Consider the following 24073-nt stretch of genomic DNA (forward strand, 5'->3'; position numbering starts at 1 on the left):
TTTATCTGTTTAATGACGAAATCTATCGAGATATTTGAAAAGTAAAGTAAATCACCGTTTGTTTGTTTTTCAAGATTTTCTTCAAGTGATTTCACATCTCTTGATAGTTTCGGTCTCGAGCTCAAAATCTTTAGTGAGTTCAGAAACGGAGTCAACAAAATAGATATTAAAATATTCAACAACCTCATTCCAGTCTGATATTTCAACATCGTTTACATTCAATATTATATTTTTAGACTGACTTTTCTTAGTAAGACGTCGCATAACATCCCATAACGCATTTGCGTTTCCTGATTTGTCGTTCAATAATGAAGTAATGTATGGTTTTTTAAGATTTTTGAGTTCACGTGTGATAAGATTTCTGCATTTTTTACATAGTTCCCAAAAATCTGATGACGAGAGCTGTATTGCTTTATCACGAAGGTAGTCCCTCGTGTTCATCAATTTAATGACGTCACCTGTCACCCAAGGACATGGATTATTTCTTAGACGTTTTCTTTTGTATGGTGCACACATATTTACAATTTTCATTATCGGATTGTACCATATATCCCATGCACAGTTTACATCCTTACACTGATATACTTCTTCAAAATGCACTTGGGAAAGTAAAAAATTGAATTCTGCAAACTCAAAACCCTTAAAATCTCTCCATTCTATGATATTTTCTTTTTGAGTAATATCAGCATCACCGTAAACGGTGAAAATCATATAATGATCACTAAATGAGGTTTTTAGCACTCCATTCAAGGAGTGATTTTCTACGTCGGTGTAATATATAAGATCAATAACAGTTTGCGACGTTGTCGTCACTCGTGTTGGAACATCAATCAGTTGATCGAAAAGAAAACCAGACATCACCTCTTCGAGAGATCGTGATAAAGAGTCTATGTTATTTGGACACATATCACAATTTAAGTCTCCAAGTAATATAATTTCCACATCTTTATTGGTGACAGCTTGACTTAACATTCCGTTCAATAAATCAAAGTAACTTGACGACGAATTTGGAGGTCTGTAGATAACACATATAAGAAGTGTTTCTGAATGTTTTGGCGATAATTTTACCCACAGAGCTTCAATATCGTCGCAAGTAATATTATTTTCATACTGGCAACTTACGTCATTTTTCAACAAAAAAAAGATGGATAATAAAGGGAACTTGTTTTCATGTAACTATCTCACACTAAACGTGGGGGGAATTAGAGATAGAAGCAAACGAGAAAAATGTTTAATTGGTTTAGGACAAAGTCTATAGATATAATATACTTACAAGAAACATACAGTACACCTGATATCGAAAAGAAATGGCAATTGGAGTGGGGCGGGAAATGTATCTTTAGTCATGGTACAAGCCACAGATATAATATACTTACAAGAAACATACAGTACACCTGATATCGAAAAGAAATGGCAATTGGAGTGGGGCGGGAAATGTATCTTTAGTCATGGTACAAGCCACAGTAGAGGAGTTTTGGTATTAATAAATAGTAAGTTAGACATTGAAATTAGTGACACTTGTGCAGACATAAATGGAAGATATTTATTGATTAGATGTAATATACAAGGTCAGAAGATGTTGCTAGGAAATGTTTATTTTCCTACTGGAAATAACGAAGGGGAGCAAATAAAATGTTTAATGGATTTAAGGGAGTTGTTGTATAGAAACAATTCAGAAGGGAACCCAGTAGTTCTTGGAGGTGATTTTAATGTTATTAGAGACAAGAACTTACATTATTTTGGACAAGTTTCAAAGAAGCAATCAAAATTCAGTAGCAAATTAGAAGAATTCATGGATGAATTTAAATTAAGAGATGTATGGAGAAATAAAAATAAAGATAAAAAACAATATACTTATAGACAAGGGAATCCATTTATGCAAAGCCGTTTGGATTATTTCATTATATCAGAGAATTTAGAACAGATAACATCCAAATGTGACATTATTCCCTCCTTAGCACCTGACCATTCAGCTGTTAATTTGGTTCTGCATGATAGAACGTCTGGAAAATTTCAGGGTAAAAGAGGTTATTGGAAGTTCAATAATAGCTTGGTAAATGAAAGAGACTATGTTTTAAAGATGAAGGAAGAAATACAGACTTTAAAGAACAAAATGTTATCTGAGATAAAAGACAAGAGAGTATTATGGGACTATATCAAAATGGAAATACGCAGGTTTACAACTAAATTTTCAAAGAAAAGGGCAAGGGAAAGGAAGGAAAAAATAGAAAAGCTAGAAAAAGAAATTGAAGACTTGGAAGAGAATTTATTATCAATCAATAATGTACGTTATAAAGATATCCTTGAACAACTGAAAATTAAGAAACAACAACTTAGAGTATTTTACGACTATATTAATGAAGGTTTGAAAATACGATCAAGGGCCTCATGGTATGAATGTGGAGAGAAGAATACAGCATTTTTTAAACAGCTCATGGAAGCAAATATAAAGAAAAGTGTAATACAGAAATTAAACGTAAACGGAAAGATTGTTACTAAGGAAAAAGAAATTGTCGAGGGAATAAAACAGTTTTACAGTCAGTTGTATAAAAACATAGAAGTTGTACTAGATGGAGGTTGAGAATTTTTCCCTAGTAACCTGCCAAAATTGAACGAGACCTTACGGGGTTTAGGTGAAGAAAAGATAGTAGAAAGGGAATGTATAGAAATATTAAAAAATATGAAATTAAATAAATCACCAGGAAATGATGGCTTAAGTGAAGAGTTTTATCTTAAATTTTGGCCGGTAATTGGAGATCTAGTCCTTGCATCTTTTAATGAAGCCTTTAATCATGGAGAACTATCAGCCTCTCAGAGACAAGCCGTTATCACCTTGATACATAAAAAAAGATAAAGATTCAGACTTTATTAAGAATTACAGACCGATTTCTCTTTTAAATGTGGATTATAAAATTTTAACAAAGATACTTTCAAAGAGATTGCAAGAAATTTTACCTGATATTGTATCTTCTGATCAACTTGGCTATGTTAAGAATAGAAACATTGGAGAAGCCAGAAGAATAATAGATGACATGATTTTTCATACTTCTTTTTATAAGGAAAATGCTTATTTGATGGCCTTAGATTTTGAAATTCTATGTTTTTATTTTATGTTTTTAGGGACCCCTCTGTAAACCAGCATTGTTATGCTAACAACGCTGAGTAGGGCCATCCCTCCGTCTTTCTTTTTTTATAAGTGTGTCTTTATGATTGTAAATATATATATATATAATTATGTTGATGTATTTTTTTAAATGACGGAAAATAAATACAATACAATACAAAAGGCATTCGACTCTGTTTCTCATTTTTTTCTACACAAAGTCTTAAATTCATTTGGGTTTGGACCATTGTTTTTTAAATGGGTGAATATACTTTATACTAATACTGAAAGTTGTGTTACGAATGGAAACGCATCAACAGGTTATTTTAAGGTTGAAAGAGGAATTAGACAAGGAGACCCATTATCTCCATACTTGTTCATTTTATGCATTGAAATTTTAGCTCATATGATTAGAAATAATCAATTGGTAAAAGGAATTCGTTTTGGAAATACAGAAATAAAGCAAGTATTGTATGCTGATGATATAACACTCTTCATCAAAGATATGAGTTCAGTTAAGGAAATAGAACACGTTTTAGAAGGTTTTTTTATAAAATATCAGGATTAAAGTTAAACAAGGATAAGACATATATTCTGCCCCTGGGCCCACAGGTGTCTAATAATACATTTCCGTTTTGGAAACTTGTAAATGCTGTTAAAATATTTGGTGTTTATTTTTCAGTACATGTAGATATCAAGGAAAAAATTAATTATAAGGAAATATTGATCAAAATTAAAAAACTACTGACGTGGTGGAAACAGCGTGACCTAACTTTAATGGGTAAAATTCAATTGATGAAAGTATATGGATACTCTAAATTGACATATGTAACATCACTAATGCCAGTTCCAGAGTGGGTATACAAAGAAATGGAATTAATATGTTTTGATTTCTTGTGGAGAGGTGAAGATAAAATTAAAAGAAGTACAATGATGTTAGACTATCAGCAGGGTGGGCTCAAAATGATGAATTTTGGGTTGTTTGTAAAAGCACAAAGAATAATGTGGATAAAAAGGCTTGTAACAGGAACTCATGATATCAAATGGAAACAATACTTTAAATATTTAATGAGACCGATAGGAGGTAATCTAATATTTTATTGCAATTATTGGAGAGATACAGTGAAACTTATGTTACCTTCCTTTTATCAGAATCTTCTGAAAGCATGGATAGATATGAAAGAATATGTTAAAACAGAAGAGAGATACAAAGGGGATGAAATATTGTATAATAATAATTTTATTCAACTAGAACGTCAAACCTTATTTGAGGAAACTTTGTTTTTAAAAAATATATATCGACTTCATCACATTTGTGAAGAAAATGGAGAATTGAAACCTGAATCTCATTTTATAATGTTAGGTTTGAGTAAAGTGGAAATTGATAAAGTAAACAAAATTTATAAAGTAGCCCCTTATGAATGGAAACAAAATGTTCAACCTTTAAGAAAGTCAATTCACACTGGCTTTAGTTTAGAATTTATTTTTTCAAAGAAAGTGTTTACATTTGAAGATTTAACTGCAAAAATGGTATATAAGAGTCAAATTAAAAAGAATGTAGAAACAAACTCGGCAGGCGGCAATTTAATGACACTTTACAATATTCCAAGAAAAGAAGTAGAAAAGATAATGTTCAACCAAGGATGTGTACCTTAAGTAGTAAACTGCGAGAATTTCAGTTCAAACTATTGCATAATATTTTATATACAAATCATCATTTACATAGATTCAGGTTCCATAAAAATGGTTTGTGCTCATTTTGCAAAAAATTTGAAGAAACTTATCAACATGTATTCTTTGAATGTAATACAATAAAGGAAGTCTGGGGGAAATGTGGAGATAGACTTAATTTACCAATTCTGAAGAAATTATCCTGGAAAGAAATTCATATAGGAATAGATGACGCTACTTTTAAAACAGAGCAATTATTGAACCACATTTTGATTTTGATTAAATATATGATTTTCCACAGTAGAGAGAAGGGAAACCCTCCAAAAGCAAAAGAAATAGAATATGGATTGTTGGAAAATAGAAATGAAGAGAAAAAACTTTCAATGGAAAGAGACACACTTTCAATTCATTTAAGGAAATGGGAAGCTTTGGAAAGTTTAGAATAAACGTTTTCAGTTTTTTTTTCTCAATATACAACTTCCTGACCCTCCTCTCTTCTCTCTTTTTTTTCTTTTTTTTTTCTTCTTTTTTTCTTCTCTACTTTTGTTTGTTTGTTCGTTCTATGGTGGTGTGTGTTTTGTATACTGTTGTACTTGTTATGTGTTTAAATGTTGTGTGGGGCGGGGGGGGGGGTAGTAGGTGTTTTGTAGCTTTTTCTCTTTTTATATATATATATATAAATATTAAAAAAAATTGTCTCTAAAGGAAGATGAAGAGGTGTAACTTTTGTTTGTAAATGTAAAAGATCATTGGCAATTTATAAAGACCTATGTTAAATTATTTTTTGTTATTTTGTATACAATGTTATAAATGTTCAATTGTTCTTTGAGAGAAATGAATAAAAACCTATGAAAACAAAAAAATAATACCACAAACATCAAACATGAATTACTTACGTCCTTTTTGTTCGTCCGTCAAGTTATTGACATCAATTATATCTTCCTCGACATTCGACGCATCTTCCTCGACTAAAACACTTGCTGCCACGGTCAAGGCAATCAGAAAGCAAAGAGCAATCAGGGTTTTTGACGCCATATTCAAAGTCTAAGCAAAATAGAATCAACATGGAATACATTTTGATCATTTGGTCAAAGCTACGGTGAAATTGCAACACAATTAAGAGTATCAGCATAAAATAGTGACGTACTGGAACTTTCCTTTTACCATTCATCAAGAATATAAAGTTATAACGGAAACTGAAGGAACAAATTGTGCGAAAAATAACAGGCTTCGAGACGATTGACTGCCAGAAAATACGGGAATAGCGGTTAGCTCTATCTGATGAATGCAAAGCCGAAGGCTTCAGAATGTCTAAATCAAATCATATACTTCGCTTTATGAAAGTCTAGTACTTGAAATACTACCGTGTATACCATTACTCAGACACACGTAACTTAAACCTACCTTCCTAAATTGTAATTTGCTTTCAAAATACTAATTGTTTTCACACTCAACCTTTGGTATGAGCCATTATATTTTTAGCATGTATGTAGCTGGGTAAAATGTAGACAAAAATAACCGTCTGATATGGGTCATTTCTTTAATAAAACTGACATTTTTTGACATTCTATAATCGGAGGTCTAGTGGAGCCAGACGTAGTCTCAGTGGAACAACCGACGATTAGAGAGACTGAAGCTTTCGGTCTAGGTAAAATGTACCCCAAATTGTTTAAACACTACCTAGTGTTGGTATAAAGTCTTACCCAACAAACATGTATGGCCCTGTTTTTACCTTCTATGCGTAAAATTGAACCCAACCCTTTTAAAACATACTTCTTCCTTCAGTAAGTATTATTTACCTATTCATGAGTTTTATGTTCCTCTTCGCATTCTGTTACTTTGTAAGCAATAAAGTACTTTTGGTTTTAGCGCTCCTAAATAGTTGATAACATTATCAAACTGACGCAATCAGAGAGACGCCTCATGTGCTACAGCCTACAGGCATAAGGGTTAGTTGGACCTACCTGATTTCGATGCGGTATTCGAGTAGGATTCGGTGAGATGATGATAAACTTTCTCGTAGCTTGATGTGACGAAGTGTCTCTATCCAGCTTTCTGTTGAGGTACTGTCTAGATAGCTTCTAGATTTACAGAATGTCGAGGCCTGCCATGACCATCTGCTCGAAACGAACATTTTACCGCATTCTTGTAACATTGAACAACGTGTCTAAAAATATGAGCTCAGAACAAATTGTTTCATTATTTGTTCGTAACCGACAAGTCACCACATTCATTTACCATATATTCAATTATTTCACATTTGAACACACATGCATTCGTATCCATCACGAATAAAAAATTTAGTAGGTTTCTTAAACGTTCGTTTGGATTTATTCCCTCTCCATTTCATGTTTAAAACTGATAAAGTGTTCCGTGCCCAATAATAAAATTATTCATATTTTCCTTATACAAGAGGGGGAGAAAGAGGGATAGAGAGAAAATATGTTGAATGACAATTATTATGTACAACTATTATTGGCATCCTTTTCAATATTCAGAATCTAAATATGATAAATCCCATATGTCAATACATCATGTTTATATGGGAAGATTTCAAAATAACATTTGAATAAAAATCAAATTTACCATTCACTAACAGGCCTCAGTTGAAATCCTAAATTCTCTGTGACTGGATGGCTAAGCACTAGTTTCTGAGGGACCAGTCACTGAAGATATTTTTACAGGTGTCTAGAAAAGAGCGCAATGTACATTTGATCATATCCCTTCATCAATAAATGAAAAGTTAAGAATGTAAGCTATAAAGCTATCAGAAATTAACTATCAATTCACACATTTGTCCCAATTACACACAAACACACACACAAGCGCACAACCATCCACCATACGCACACGTATGCGTACACAAACAACACACACACACACACACACACTCACCACGCCACCCATAAACACGCACACGCACATATACACATATGTTATCTACCCACTTACTCACTCAACACAGTCACCTGCAATAAAAAGCTACTGTACAAAATTGATGTGGTCAATAAATGAGCAAGGAATGCATTTAATCAGACTGCCATATACAATTCTTTTTTGGCCCCTTATAATTCGTTCTACAACATTCCTACATTTACGATTCGAAACAAGAAAGCTAAAGATTTGAATACAAGAAATACATAAATAAAATATCAAAGAGATGTTTGGGTACCACATCGAAACATAGCAACGAGAACAGACACACTAAAGCTTTTCGTCCTGCACTCATCAGAGTAAATCACAAGAATGAACTGAAAGCTGAAATCAGACAATATAAGTGGAAGCTTCAGGAACAAAGCCAGATATTTTTCCCGTGTGATTTGTTCCTTTAGCTTCCGCTTATATTGTCCGATTTCGGTTTTCTGTTCATTGTGATGAGGGCAAGAAGAAAATCTTTAGAGCGTCTGTTTTAATTACTAGTTCACTTTAAATATTATACAAAAGACATTGTACATGGAAGAACAGAATACAAGCCGCAACAGCTCAACTTTCTTTGCAAGATAAAGATTCCCATATAAGTTTGCTCTTATGAATGGGGTGAACTATTTTGTTCTTTTGTAAGAGATGTTTCTCTGAAATTGGCTTGTCTATTTCATACATTTGTACTAATTTGCTGTCTCTTGTGTTATAATGGTGATGGTATTTTTTGTAGAGCGCCGGTATCTGCCTTTGATAGGCGCTCATAGCATTAACTCTATAATGTGTCTCACAAACTCAATGTTGAACATGACGCACAAAGAAAGAGGACAAATTAAACAGTTCCTCATTCTACCCTCAATAATTGCTGTGGTAGACAAATGAACATCCCTTCACTGCTATAATGTAAAAAGGTGTAGAAAAGGTGTCACATGCATATTCATTTTGTCCTCTTTCTTTGTCCGTCATATTCATAGTGTTTGTCTCACAAACTCAACGTTCTTGGTCAAGGGTATTTTCCATTCATTTTGTTTAGATGATGTTACAGCTAGGTTACAGGAGAGTCTTTAGGGATGACATGGACATTGACATTGACTCGTTGCTCCCATTAGATTGTGGATAATAAAATATGATAACAAAATTGCAGATCAAAAGATCCTTTTTTGGACTATTTGAGCATCCTGAAAAAATACATATACATGCATCATGGAGTTGCTTTATTTCTGTACATTAGCACGGGTTGTTTTTAGCTAATCAAAATTGCTTTGTCAGTAGTTTGGCAAAAATGGTAATATATATATGAGTGTGGTACGGTATGTCACTGAAACAGCTCCCGTTGGATTTTTGTGCCAAAGTTGATTTTTTTTTTTTGGTTGCATTTTTGGATTCATTGGGGTCCAAGCTATCAGAATTTGATGGGCTTCAAATTTTCCTGAAGACACCAAATTTCCCTAATGCGCATTATATATGCCATTTTGGCGCCCAATATGGACCCCCCACGGAAATGAAGGAGGGGTCTGAAAATTTGAACCCCATCATTTTTGGCCAAGTGGGACCCTTTTGAAGCCAAAACAGCAACAACAAAAAAAAATCAACTTTCGCAAAAAAATCCTACGGTATTACACACCATACCGCACTATATATATATATATATATATATATATATATATATATATACTTACAAACATGATGGATTGAAAATTCTCATCTATATATGTATTAAACACAATTTTGAATACTTTAGAAAAATCAAACTAAAGAATTGTCAGTGGCCTTGTACATGTTCGTCACCTTTGGCATAACAAGGACATATCATATAATCCGAAAGTGATTTTTATGCGATATAAAATAGGATATTGAATTTACGAGGTAATTTGCCTGATAATATACAAATCACAGGTTCTTTTTTTGAAATATGAGATGCTTTTTCTTTAATTTCTTGTTCTTTAACGCAAAAACAATTTTTTTTTCTGCATATACCTCTATTTTCATCAGATTTCTGACCATCATGCATACAACAAGTCAATATGAAGTGACACGATTTGGCATAAAAAGCATATTCAACACACAAATACAGTTGTGTATTTGAAGATGTATTACAACAAACTTGTTATTCAAATGGTATGTGATAAATGATTGAGCTGCTTTTGTGCATGCTTGCATTTTTGGTGTTTGTTATACACTGCTATCAACTCAAGCATCCTTGCTTATGATAGTTGGCTTCTGCATTTATCTTGATTATTTTTACTTACCTCCATACTTTAAAGCTTTCAATTATGCATTTTTTTTTTATCTGTGTGCATTAAGTTGTCACTCTTTATGTGAATCAATTATATTATATACTATTATTGTTATTTGAATGTTTTATATTTGATTTATCAATAAATGCAGAAACATCTGCTAAAAAAAAATGTTTAAGGAGTCCATTCTGCCCTTAATAATGAATTTGATAAGAGCATATAATTTAGTGAAACGGATAAAGAAATGGGAATGAGGAAGTTTAAAAGACGGCGGGGACAAAAGACCAATGTGGCTACTGGTCCAGAAAAGAAACAAACTTGATATCAGGATCCTTACAGTTCAAAGTGAAAAAATAGAAAACTTTAAATAAAAAAGTGAAAAATAAGAGAAATTAGAAAACAATCAAACCCATATCAATATCTTAGATAGAACATCTTAAACCAGCAATTACAAATAAATTACCTTTAATAAATATAAATATATATCCTCCTAATAAATACAAAAATTAAATATATATAGAAAAGTACATAAGAAAAAATACCCCAAAATTAGGAATTCAGTCCTGGGCCCCGTGTGACAAAGAGTTGATATCAATCACAATTTTGTACAAAAGAGATAGAAGACTGGAAACGTGCGATTGATTGGAGGAATTCTCTAAGCATTTGGTAGGATTAATATTGCTGTGTCTTAAACAACAATAAATAACACTACACAGGAATACAGAGGAATACACTTATGCCCTTACCAAACACAGTACATCCAACAAAGGTAGGAAAACGAAAAAAATTCAAGCTCCATTTTCCACCTTTACATCTATTTCAAATATCAACCACAAGTAGTTTGGTGTCAAATGACTGCCTCTAATTATTCTGACAGCATAATAATAATAATAATAGTGGGTTCTTGTATAGCGCTCATGTCAGTCAGATTTGACCCTCCTGGCGCTCCCGATTATTACCCTGGCTTTAGCACGGCTGCCATACGGCGCTCTAGCATTTCAAGGAATAAATTCCTACCAGGTACCCATTTACTTCACCTGGGTGGAGTGTGGCAAATGTAGATCAATGTCTTGCCAAAGGACATTAGTGCGGCGGCGGGACTCGAACCGCGGACCTTGCGATCGACAGTCCGGCGACGTATCCACTTGACCACAACACCTCTACGTAATGTATTGCACTATTTATTGTGTACATGATTCGTTTCCACAATGCAGCAGGGTCTCTTCTCTATGATTTCAGTGTATATCATGATGAGCTAAGCCAGGCGATCAGTGACTTTATCTGGATTGTACTTAACCTGCCCCCACGACGATTGCTTCACGGTCATTTATGTACACTAACCAATTTTTTAACTACGAATCTGGACCAAACCCCATAAATAACCCTAACTCCAGATCTATTCTTAAACCCAATTGCATCCCTAATCCTAACCAAGTTGTAAAAAAAGGTGTTAGGTTTATGAATCATAACCCGTTGATGGTCAATACTTGAAAGCATCTCATTCTCATTCCATGAAATCGTACATGGTATGAAAGTTAGAAGTTTGTTCATTTTCTGATTTTCATATCTAATCTTGAAGCAATTTCTTCCAAAACCAAGATGTAGGTGTAGTCGAGTTTAAGTTCAGTAGAGGGTTTATGGATCTTGATACGTTGATTGTCAGAACTTTAAGAAACCCACTATATAGCCTTCTGCATGAAGTCATACAGTATATGGAATGTGCTTTAAAAAAAAATATTTTCAGATTTTCATATCTAACTTTGAAGTGATTTCTATCCATTTCTAGCCAAGTCTAATGTGAGTACCGTAAAGGGTTTATGGATCATGATCTGTTGATGGTCAATACTTAAAAGCACCCCATTCCCCAGCCTTTTGAATGAAGTCCTTCATGTAGACTTCATCCAGCTTCTTGAAGGCATCGGTCTTGACCACGGCGGTCAAGTGGTTCACAGCAAACTTGAAACAGAAGGCCTGGAGATCCTGTGGATAATAATGATAATTGTGTTTCGTGTAGCAGTATGGAACCCTGTCAGGACAGGATTTAGATTTAGGGCTTGATTGATCACATTTTGTTCTTTAAATTGGCAACAATAATATTTTTCTTTTATTGCTACACTGTTAGAATAATATCTTATGTCTCTGAAAACACTATATTTGGCCAATTTTGATCGAAAAACAATGATTCTGAATTTCTAAACGTTTTGCCAATTTAAGGATTTTAAAGCTTAATTTCCTTTTTTAAAATTCCTGACATCAAACGCAAGATATTCATGAAACAAAAATGGATGCAGTATGTGTAGAAATTTTTGCACTTTCTACTCATGTATCTGGCATATTTTCAAATATTCAAAAGTTATTGAGCCCAACCACATAATGTGGAATGACTGGCGCAAAAGGATTAAGAGGCCTAATAAAAAAATCAAATCAAATTTGTTTTGAACAAAACCCTGTTTTGTTTTGTTTTTCTTCAAAAGAATCTTTCAAAACACAGGAATAGTCAAAGAGGCTTTAAATTTTCATAATTTACTCCAATTTTGTTTATCACATTCTATATCCATCAAATCCTGTTTTAGTTGGAAAACTGTCAATATAAGAATTCTTGTTTAACAGCTTTACATGCTTATGTCACTGTATTTGTTTAATGTAGAATTACATGTATTGTAATGAAGTTAATGAAGTTGCCTTCTGCCTTATTCTCTGTTTCTCTTCAGCAAAACCATCACCATTATCCCACTATTCACCATCTCCTCCTGTCGTCTTCACTTACATCTTTTTTTACTCCCATCCCCAACATCAGTTTTGTATAGAAGAATTATTCAGTTTTATAAAAAGATTACCACACCTAGCTTATGAGGCAATCCTTTTTGATTTTTTGATATTAGTATTACAATATAAGTATTTTACATTGATGATGTACTATTTATATAATTTGTTTACTATCATAAATATGTTGTAATATGTAAGTAACTTTGGAAAAAGACTGTGAAGAAAAATAAAAATAAATCAAATCAAATCAACTGAGCTGAACTGAGCTAAACTAAACAAGATAATACCTGGGTACCTGGCAGGAATTAATTCCTTGAAATTCTGGATCGCTGTAACGGCAGCTAATAGTTAATGTGCCTCGGGTGCCTCGGCGCTATAGAAATGCCTATAATTATTAATTATTATTATTATTACCTGGGCTACATATCTGATGGCTGCTTCCAGCAGTATGGCAACATTGTCCACGTTGATCCCTTGCTTGATGATACGTTCACATTGCTTCTTTAAGTGTGTTTCACAGTACGAGTTGGCAAGATCCAGCAGGCCTAGAGGGTGAAGGGAGGATGAGAAACCCCATGTTATTTATTTATTTATTTATTTGTCGTTTTATTTGGACAGGGTAGCCCTTTTAGTTATAAAAACTGCTCGACCAAGGGGCCCTGTATCAACATAATCAAAAACATATTTACAAAACATAAACATACATGTTAACTGATACTGATACTGTTGTACATGAAGAACCTTTTTCTGAAAAACCCTTGAAGAGAAGGTTGAGGTTTGGAAAAGGTGAAAATAATTTGTGAGCTTTTTTCTTTGTATGCTAATATAGAAGAATGTTAAGGAAAAATGTCCTCTGACAAGGAAATTGCTCTTCAAATGCCCTCATATTCAAAACATGACAAAAATAGGATAAGTGTTTAGACCAGACTATCATACAGCCTGTGTGTGTGTAAGTCCTATACACACATTACTGTGTGCAGTGCTAGTGACTTTCAATGAGACTGACTGAGGCAAGTTGTTATCATTTTGTTAATTCCGAACTCAACCCCCCCCCCCCCCCCCCCCCCCCCGATCATCCCCCTTTCTCCAGTGTGCTTAGATGTGGATGTTTTTTCACTTTGAATAGTAAGAATATTGCAATCAAATTTTTGTTTCTGGACCAGTGGCCAATTGAATATAAAAGAACACAATCAACCTTAAAAATTATTTCCAGCCAATCTCTGCTACAATGCAATCACATGACCAGGGACCCATTTCACAAAGCCTTTTAAAAATGACGAATAACAAAAATCAGTCACAAATCTGCTGATAACCAATCAGAGGCAAGGATTTTACTAGCTTTTAACAATAAACTGTCACTTTTCACTAATGATCAGTTTTGTGAAATTGGGCCCAGAACTCAACTTCATCTCTATTCATCAAATGAGACTGAGATAATAGCTTACCGATGGCATCTTGGGGCGGTAATGAGACGGAGTCGGTGTAGAGGTACTCCAGAAAGGCGTGGTAGACAGGATAAGTAAACTGAGTTATCTCTATTAAACTGTCAAATCAATCAAACAAAATAATACATGTAATTATAGTCACGTTAGTACAGCGCTGAAAGATCACAGTATTTGTTTCCCTTGAATAAAGTTTGTCATTGTATCGTAAACTAAAGGAACTTGTACATAAAGAACACTGTTTTTCTTGTCTATTCATTCATTTATTTATTTGATTTCTATGCACAATTAAAACAAAATGTAGACACAAAGGAGGTACGAAATACGAAAAAAATCATGTCCAAAGTTAGCGTGTTAAAAAAAATAATAACAACATGACGTTCTTGTATAGCGCATATCACAATATGAATGATATAAAATGTCTCTATGTGCTTCCAAAGGACTTTGGATATTATTACCTCGGCTTTAGCTCCGGCAACTGTAGCGCTAAGTGCATTCAAGGAATCACTATTACCAGGTACCCGCTTGATACTGCAAATCGGTCAAGTGTGGAAAATTTAGATTTATATCTTGTAAAGGACATTAGTGGCGCGGTAGGATTCGAGCCCCATACCTTGTGGTTCACAGTCCAGAGACTTATCCACTAGGCCACAAAACCTCTACAAAATAAAAGGGGCCTTCCTAGCACAGATTACTTAAGAGATCCTGAAGTGGTACATGAAAGTTTCACTTACTCTTTTCCATCTTCATCCCAATGTGACTGGAACATGCTCCTGAAGTGAAGACATCTGAAACATCAAACATTTATTCACTTATTCACTTATTCTTTCATGTAATAACAATAATAATAACAACAACAGCAAAATCAATAATAATAATGATGATATGTCTTGTTTATCCTGGGTAGCCTCATCAGAATTAATACTGTTCTCCCTGAGAGCCCTGCAATCATAGTATTACCCCGGCTTTATTAATTTATCTATTATGTATTTTACATGGATGGTTGCATCGCCCTACCATACAACTTGATTTACCAGGCAAAGAATACCAAATGAGTTTAGTTTCTTTGAGTATATCTACATAACCCATTCATATATGTACACCCTTATCATAAATCCCAATCATATCTTTATCCTTTTATTACAGAACATAACAATGTCAATTTTGCCAAATTTGAGTTTGAATCAATCTGCAAGGTATAAAACAAGAAATAAAACGTTTGTGCTACTGCGTTTGTTACGTTGTGATCAACAACCAAACAAGATTATTTCCTACAGAAGTTCCTGTTAGGATTCAAAAGTTAATGTGGTTAGATGAGCAAGTGTGCGCTTGTAAAAATGACGCCTGGCTGGAATGCTCCCCAGGGAGTGGAGAATGTGCATACATTTTGTGTGGGTAAGCCTGAATTCGATGACAGGGGTAATAATATATATCTGTTAAGTGCTTTGGGTGGGACTGCGGTCCTGAAAAGCGCTATATAAGAACAAACTATTATTATTATTATCAAACCAACCTGATTTTGAGAAGGGCTTTGTGTACGTGGATGTTCTTTCCTTCGACCAAGAATTTCAAATCTGACGTTTCCTGGTTATCAAAGGCTAGAGATAACGTCTCCTCGAGAGACCGCCTCCCGATGAAGTTTTCTAGAGGGAGCAAGAGAGATGGTGTGAGAAATGGAGTTAGTCAAGATGGAAGAAAACTTTAGAACAGTGTATGGGTACCAACAGCTTATAATATAGGTAGATTAAAGCCTGTCTGCACTAGTTTGGCCAGGGGGATTAGATCTCCCTGCAAGGTCACTGACAGGTGGTTATCTCATCAAATCAGCTCTCAATTAACATAAGAAAAAGGGGATCATTGGGGACCACCGGGCACCGACTAGGCATTGTTTGCTATATAGAGGGAGCAAGCAACTATCAGTATTGCAGTGAGGCTTTAAAAGGAGGGATGACTTTTATAAGTTGATAAATGGAGTTGCTTAAAATTTAAGTGTTGTTAAGTTTCAAAGTTATGTTCTTTCTCTAAATCCCCCACAGTTATCTGCCCTCCCGCCCTGTAATCATTTGTGAGGGGTCTGTAGGCAATTGCCGGAGAGAAGCACATGAAGACGTCTTCCATTTCTATGCCTCTCCCCCTCTCTTTCTTTCTGTCTCTCTCTATTTCTTTCTCTCTCTCTCTATTATCTATCTCACTCACAACTCCCCCGCCCCCTCCCCATCCCCTTCCTTCATCAGCCCTCCCGCTTTCCTGCCCTCTCGCCCCTCTTACCGAATGTGAGGGGTCTGTAGGTGACCGCAGGAGAAATGCACACATAGACAACATCCATCTCTCTACCTCTCACCCTTTCTTACTCTCTCTCTCTCGCTATCTTCTCTCTCTCTCTCTCTCTCTCTCTCTCTCGCTATCTTCTCTCTCTTATCTTTCTCTCTCTCTCTCACTAATTCTCCTTCCCCTTCCCCCTCCTTTCCTTATCAGCCCTCTCGCCCCTCTTACCAAATGTGAGGGGTCTTGCAGGTGACTGCCGGAGGAGAAGCACACAAAGGCATCATCTGTCTCTCTACCTCTCACCCTTTCTTACTCTCTCTCTCGCTATCTTCTCTCTCTTATCTTTCTCTCTCTCTCTCACTAATTCTCCTTCCCCTTCCCCCTCCTTTCCTTATCAGCCCTCTCGCCCCTCTTACCGAATGTGAGGGGTCTTGTAGGTGACTGCCGGAGGAGAATCACACAAAGGCATCATCCATCTCTCTACCTCTCACCCTTTCTTACTCTCTCTCTCTCTATCTTCTCTCTCTTATCTTTCTCTCTCTCCCTCTCTCTCACTAATTCTCCTTCCCCTTCCCCCTCCTTTCCTTATCAGCCCTCTTGCCCCTCTTACCGAATGTGAGGGGTCTTGCAGGTGACTGCCGGAGGAGAATCACACAAAGGCACCATCCATCTCTCTACCTCTCACCCTTTCTTACTCTCTCTCTCTCTCTATCTTCTCTCTCTTATCTTTCTCTCTCTCTCTCTCTCTCTCACTAATTCTCCTTCCCTTCCCCCTCCTTTCCTTATCAGCCCTCTCGCCCCTCTTACCAAATGTGAGGGGTCTGTAGGTGACTGCGGGAGTGGAGAAGCAAGCGAAGACATCGTCCAGGCAAGTGAAGCGCGTCTCCATGGGAGAGGTGATGGATTGACCCCGACACTGACCCCACATGTAGACCTTCCCGGTCTGGGTCATGGCGGCCGAGATGTGGGCGTAGTGGGTGGCTGCAATATCGATAAACCTGTCACAGAAAGAAAAACACCAGGCCCGAGTCAATACAGTTTTCCTTTAAAGACTATCTGCAATAGTTTGGCCAGGAGGGAATGGACCTCCCTGTATGGTCACTGACAAGTGGTTTTATCTCATCAAATCAGCTCTCAATTAACATAAGGAAAAGATGACCATGGGGGACCAATGGTCACCGCTTAGGCATTGTTTGCAATATAGAGGGCGCAAATAGCTATAAGTAGTGCAGTGGGGCTTTAAACTGAGCCCTGATGTCTCAATAAATGCTAGTAAGGTTTTATGAATACCAAGTTAGTTGGCAACTAGACTTAAAAATGCTGCACAAAGAATATGTAATTTATCCATTCAGACTAATGTACTTCGGTTACATGTATTCCACCTAGTCTACCCCCACCCGAAGGCACACAGTGACTTGTTCCCAACTAGTTGTGTGAGTTGGCTAATCAATAATTGGTACATTTGTAACTAACGATTTTCATTGGCTACTAGTGCCTAGTTAGGTTTTATGGATATGAGCCCAGGTATGTAAGAGTCAATTTTGCTTAAAAATAGTTGTTGTTGTTTTTTTTTTAATTTTTATTTCTGACTATTTTCCTTCTCAAGTCTTTTTCTGTCTTCCTTAATTCATATTTAATTATTTATATAGTTTGGGGACAAGCCTTTGATAAGCCTTTGGCCTTTGTTTGTCGCCCCACATTTTGATACTTCTGTTCTGTTGTGTTATTTGTTTGATTTGACTTTTTATTGTAAATATTTGTTATTGGGATTTTTATCAGAATGTGAAAATAAAATGAATTGAATTAAATAGAAAATTCAACTACGTAGGATCATATTTGCGATTACAATTGCAAACATGAAAACACATAGAAATGAAATTTGAAGGCCATGTTGTTAAAATAATCAACTACCCAAGACTCACCTTCCTATACTCTCTCCTATCTTGGCAGCGCCACAGAGGTTTGCTTTGTTTCCCGTTCCGAGCTGGCCATACGAGTTAGCCCCCCAGGTGTAGATGTTCCCTTCATCAGATAAAGCCATGGAATGGGCATAGCCACATGCAGCCTGGGGGGGGGGGTAAATAATGTACACTGTAACAGCAGGAATTCACTAAATTATTAGGCCACTATACTGAAACCGAACCCAAAATAAATAATATTAACATGCTCTTCATTGGATAGGGGCATAGAACAAGCATAGCCAAACGCAACCTGCAGGGTCAAATAATGAACATCGTATTTATAACACAAATTAATTTTAGGGAATATACTTATCTTTTAGGGTACTAACTTCATTTCAGGTCACTTGGCTGTGAATTAACCCTCACCCTTGTTCACACTGTATTCTCTGTATCGTTTTAAGTGACTCTCAAACTCTGCCGTGTAGGCCTACCGTGTGCTACCGTGTGCCACCGTGCGCGAAAATGTCTGCGGACGGTGGAGAACGGCGAGGGCACACGGTGGTTCGTTATCAAAGCGGGCAACACGTTAATAGGGCGTTGGCGCTTATTTACACCCGGTGGGACCCGGCGAAAGTTTTGGGCATGTTCAAAACTTTGGCCGGCTGGCACCGGCCGCAAGTAAGCGGCAAGAGGACGGTGTTGAACGGTATGAGGAAGGTATGAATACGTTATGAAAACGGTCATACTGTATGAACACGTTCACAACATGCTCATAACCCGTTACAGAACGGTGATGAAAAATGGAGAGCGGACTGACCGTTGCCGCTCAAATCGGGATATTTATGGCAGTCGTGTCATGACGTCAGCAGTCCGGGACTCGCTCACAGGGCGCTCCGAGCGGTGAGGGGACGCTAAGTGACTGGTAGGTGGCTGCTACAAACCCGGTGCACACGTTCAAGACCCGGTATGGGCCCGGATTGGAAACGGCCAAAATTTTCAACAAAAGTCAATCTGGGCGGTGAAGACGGTAGAAGCACGTTCAACACCCGGTATGCGCCCGGTGAGAACGGTCAGAAGATGGCAACGAAATGGTGAAAAGATTAATTTTATGAATTTTTTTTTTGCGGCCGGGGACAAGTTCGCTCAAAACCCAACGTTCTGGACTCTGTTGTTTTTTTAATAGCCCGGCAGGTGGACGGTAGGCCTACACGACAGAGTGTGAGAGCTCCATTAGGCTCGTTCACATTGGTCCCCTCTTTGAAGGGACAGTGACTGCTTAATACCTGTGAGATGATAAGGCCATTCAGACTCGACACTTTACATGGACTGGGTTGATTCACATTGTTCCCCAGACCCAGCTGTCCATTTCCATTGTAGCCCCAGCCATAAACCTTGATGAAAAATATAATCGAAGAAGAAAATATACACAGTGAGGCACATACCAATGTACCTTTCATATTATACACGATACTATATTAAGAATATAACCTTCAAATATTACTTCTATTACAAGATTTTGTCAGTTTAAACACAGTTTCAACTAACATGAAAGCGACATGTGAGTAGGCTACTCGACACAATGGTTATATCTAAGGTGCATGTAAGATTGTAACTATTCTTTAGAGAAAGAAAAAAAAAATCGGATTTGACCTTGAAAGCTAGATCACAGATCTGCTTATTGGTGTGTGATTGACTTCATCTTTGAAAATTCAAACTTTCCTTATTTCTAATCAGATTTTGTTCACACTTTCACAGATCTGTTTTTCTCATTTTTTCTTTTGTTACTTTTATTAAAACCAGCCAAATATCAGGACTTTCCCTTTAAATGGAATTGTGAGGATCACAGGTCATTGAAGATGAAGAAAAAAAGGAAACAATAATTTTGGTTTCTCACCTCTCCACTGTCTACAACAGCCAAGGAAGATGTCTGTCCACAAGCAATAGAGACAACACGCTTTCCACCTAACATAGTAACAAAGACATACTCACATTATAGCTGCATCAACTACACAGTATGACAGGGTAAAACTGAATTATGACTTCTTTTTTTGCAATAACTGAGATAAAAAAAATATATACATCATGATGGGAGAGCCCTGTAAACTTCAATCCCCTACAGAATTTAGTCTGTACCATAGCATCCTAGGGGATAAAGTTTCATAGTGACACAGGCATAAGTACACAAACGTGTTCATAGGTTACATAATGATACTCGACACACAATCTCTATGAAAGGATTAAAGGAACTATTTGGAGCCTCACAAAATGATTAATCAATTAGAAGAATCTTCTAAATCTTCTGATGTCTCAACTCCCTGTTCATCAATTAACTCTGGTCTGTACTTACCCAATACCGATACAACTTTTCTGGGCGTACTGATGTTAGCTGTGGCCCCTGACCCAACCTGGCCGCAGTTGTTGTAACCCCAGGCAAAAACCTTTTCAAAACGAAACATTTCAAATGAAACACAAAGATAAGATATTAAATCCAATCCAAAAGATATTTGATATAGCGCCTCTTCCTTGCGGTTACAAAGCACTGCACACACCGCTCCACAATGTTTGGGCCACTTATAAACAAAAGTTAGTCACTTCTCAAAGATCAGTTAAGTATATGTAGGCTGGTAATAAAGTAATTTCTAGCAGAAATTATGTGACTTGAGTAATTTCTTGAAACCATGAACAATTCATGGAGCCCCGGTCCATGTTTTTATTCAGTGAGAAATTCTTTATTGTAAAACCAAAAATTGTCTCAAGCATCAAATTATTTTTGATGAATTTCGCCAGTGGTTCAGATTGTCAAAATGTTCATGCTGCAAAATGATCAAATCAAAATTGACACAACACTAAGTGTTTTGTGATTTTTTTTTAAATGGCTGACCTTGACAATTTGCAAAAGATTCTTTTCACAAAGATTCTGGCTTTACAGTAGTAAGTGCCTGGTGCAGAATTATGAGGGGCCGATATTTCAAAAAGTAAAATATACTGTACATACTCAGGCACGATTAGAAAATGATAATAGATTGATTCATTTCAAGAAAATGTGGATTGGTCTACTGAGAACTACAAGGACATTTATCCTTATTTTCAGTTCATACAGATAAATGATAAATAATAGGAAACACTTGATATAATTATCATAAAAAAATATATGGAAATATGTTTTGACAAATAACTGAACAAGTACAAACCTGACATAAACAGGGCCCCATGACTATTGGTCACCCAAGATCTAATTGTATGGACCCCAAAAATTTGATAATGGCAATATGGGGCACTTACAAACAGACCCTCAAAATGACACTCAAGACCCCTGCGAAAAGAGTGTGGTGCCCTGAAATATTGTTTTCACAATTAGGATAATTTAAGGAGGGGGGGGGGGGAAGAAATAGAGAACAGGAAAGGAGGTAGGGGGTGAGAGAGAGAGAGAGAGAGGGAAGGGGGGGGGGGCATATCCGGGGAAACGCTGGGTGGATATTTAAAAACCATCAAACTTTTCAACTATACCTTGGAAAACACATTGTCAGATTCCCTCGATTAAACATTTGTTTTTAAAAAAATGAGAAGAATTATATTACGTTACCTCTCCTCTATCGGTGAGGACAAGACTGTGGTGACTTCCGCAGGCTATTTGAGAGATCTTACACGAGCCAAGGTTGCCTGTTATACGGTGGGGAAGCAGCCCCTGATTAGTGGTGCCATTGCCCAGCTGACAGTAGCCATTGTGTCCCCAGCTATGACCAAAACAAAATATGCATAATAATAATAATAATAATAATAGTTTGTTCTTATACTGTATAGCGCATTTCAGGACCACAGGCACTCTCAAAGCACTTTACAGATATAATTATTACCCCGGTCATCGGATTCATGCTTACCCGCACACAATGTATGTACATTCTCCACTCCCTGAGGAGCATTCCAGCCTAAGATGATGATGATGATGATGATGATGATGGTGATGATAATGATGATAATAATAGATGAAATGAAGATGATAATGATTTATTGAAGATGAAAATAATTGATTGATGATGTTGATGAAAGTGATGACGATGAGGCTAATCAACATGATGATAACAGTAATGGTAACGATGACCACGTAAATGATGATGGATTCATATAGGCCCTATGCTACGCACAACATTCAGACAAACAATGTATCTGTCAAACCTCTCAGACAGGTAAGACAAAGAATAGGAAGTGGAGGATTCTAAAAAAACTGATCTCATCACTGGGCCTATTTCCATTTGTAAAAGGAACAGCCTACTACACTGAGATATCATCTCAACATACAGGAAATATACATGTACATTGTAGGATGCGACAAAAAGACAACAAATCTGTTCACATCTACTCATTCATAGGACCCACCTGTAAATCTCCCCATTTTCAGTCGCAGCAACAACGTGAGGTCCACTCCCAAACGCCAGCGCAAACATCCCCTTCTTGCACAGGCCCTCGATCTTCCGCGGCGTCAAGCTGGACATGACGTCCCCAAGACCGAGGCACGCGTTGTGGTTGTTCCCAAAGGCAAAGACTTCATCATCCTTGGTGACGTAGATAGCTTCGTTACCTGCGCTCCCAAAGACGCAGGCGAGCTTGACGCCACTCACCACGAGATCGTCGGCGAGTAGAGCAAATATGGGCCACTTGGCAACGTCATACACGTTGGTCATTATGCATGGGGTGCTCTAGCGGTTATCTAATTACCAAGAAAGGAGAATAAACTAGCTAATACATGATTACAATTTCCCTAAACAATCATATCAGCCTTCTTCAATAGTTTCAGGACTACTCCCACGACTGCTACATGTATTGCAGCAGACGATACCCAGAATGTCTTTCAGACTACCCCACCCCCCCCCCCCCCCATGCCTCATAGTTATACTTTTCCTTCAGCCTTCTTTTTTTTTTTCCTTTTCCTCCTCCTCCTCCGGCCTCACCCTCCCCCTCCCTCCCTCCCTCCCTCCCTCCCTCCCTCCCTCCCTCCCCCGTCTTAAGTGGCCAAAAAAACCTCCTTTACTCTAACAATCGGACTTTAAAACTGAAAATTAGCCTGTGTTCAGAAGAATCTATAATTAAACTTTTTAAGTAAGTAGATCTAGATCTATAACATCTTGTTACGTAAGATCTATACGTACCACATGAGCTAACCACATATAAACCAGGGTTAGACTTACAGGAATTCCAATCAATCACAATATTCAATAACAAAAGTTCTTTTTCATTAGCAGATTAGCTGCACTCAGCTCAATCATGTCATGTGTTCTCGTGATTGTGGCCTCAACAATCAAGTATGACTTTACTCTACAAAGAGGACTCTATTCAACGGAAGAACTCACGAAGTCAAGGTCAGACAGTCTCAGAGCTGAGTCATAGTCACTGAGGGACGGACTGACCGACTCTAGCTCTCAGAAATCTTCATCCCGACACACGACACAATCACACGCGAATGGGACTATGATTTGTGATTCTCTAGCTACCCTGCGGAAAGAGATTTGTTGTATCAAAATACGACTTCATATGTTTTATTATGTGTCTAAAAATGGTTTTCATGAAAAATGAAATTGTTCTTACCTCAGAGAAACCAAATATAGTGCTTTTTGGCTTAATTTGATCGCTGATTCGTGAAATTTGGCAAATCTCCAGTCTTTTGTTTTGGCTTATTGTAAACAAATACCGGTAGTGTGAGGGTCAGGAGACAAATTAAAAAGGAATAAGATATAAGACGGAGCTGGTGTCAAAACGAAAAGAAATACAATCGGG

General features: G+C 36.7%; 1 protein-coding gene across 1 annotated transcript; it reads right to left on the reverse strand.

Annotated features, from left to right (window-relative positions):
* Window positions 1-11003: 11003 nt before the first annotated feature.
* Window positions 11004-23057, reverse strand: LOC576886 (RCC1 and BTB domain-containing protein 1). The gene is made up of 12 exons (XM_011667191.2): window positions 22679-23057; window positions 21888-22038; window positions 20652-20742; window positions 20199-20266; window positions 19588-19695; window positions 18326-18468; window positions 17211-17401; window positions 15652-15781; window positions 14873-14926; window positions 14142-14239; window positions 13111-13241; window positions 11004-11910 (listed from the first exon to the last, which is right to left on the reverse strand). Exons 1-12 carry the CDS (start codon window positions 22981-22983, stop codon window positions 11770-11772), a joined length of 1611 nt encoding a protein of 536 aa, XP_011665493.1. The 5' UTR covers window positions 22984-23057; the 3' UTR covers window positions 11004-11769.
* Window positions 23058-24073: the final 1016 nt, after the last annotated feature.

Source organism: Strongylocentrotus purpuratus, unplaced genomic scaffold (assembly GCF_000002235.5).
Source record: "Strongylocentrotus purpuratus isolate Spur 01 unplaced genomic scaffold, Spur_5.0 spur5_scaffold_12, whole genome shotgun sequence".
Taxonomy (NCBI): domain Eukaryota; kingdom Metazoa; phylum Echinodermata; class Echinoidea; order Camarodonta; family Strongylocentrotidae; genus Strongylocentrotus; species Strongylocentrotus purpuratus.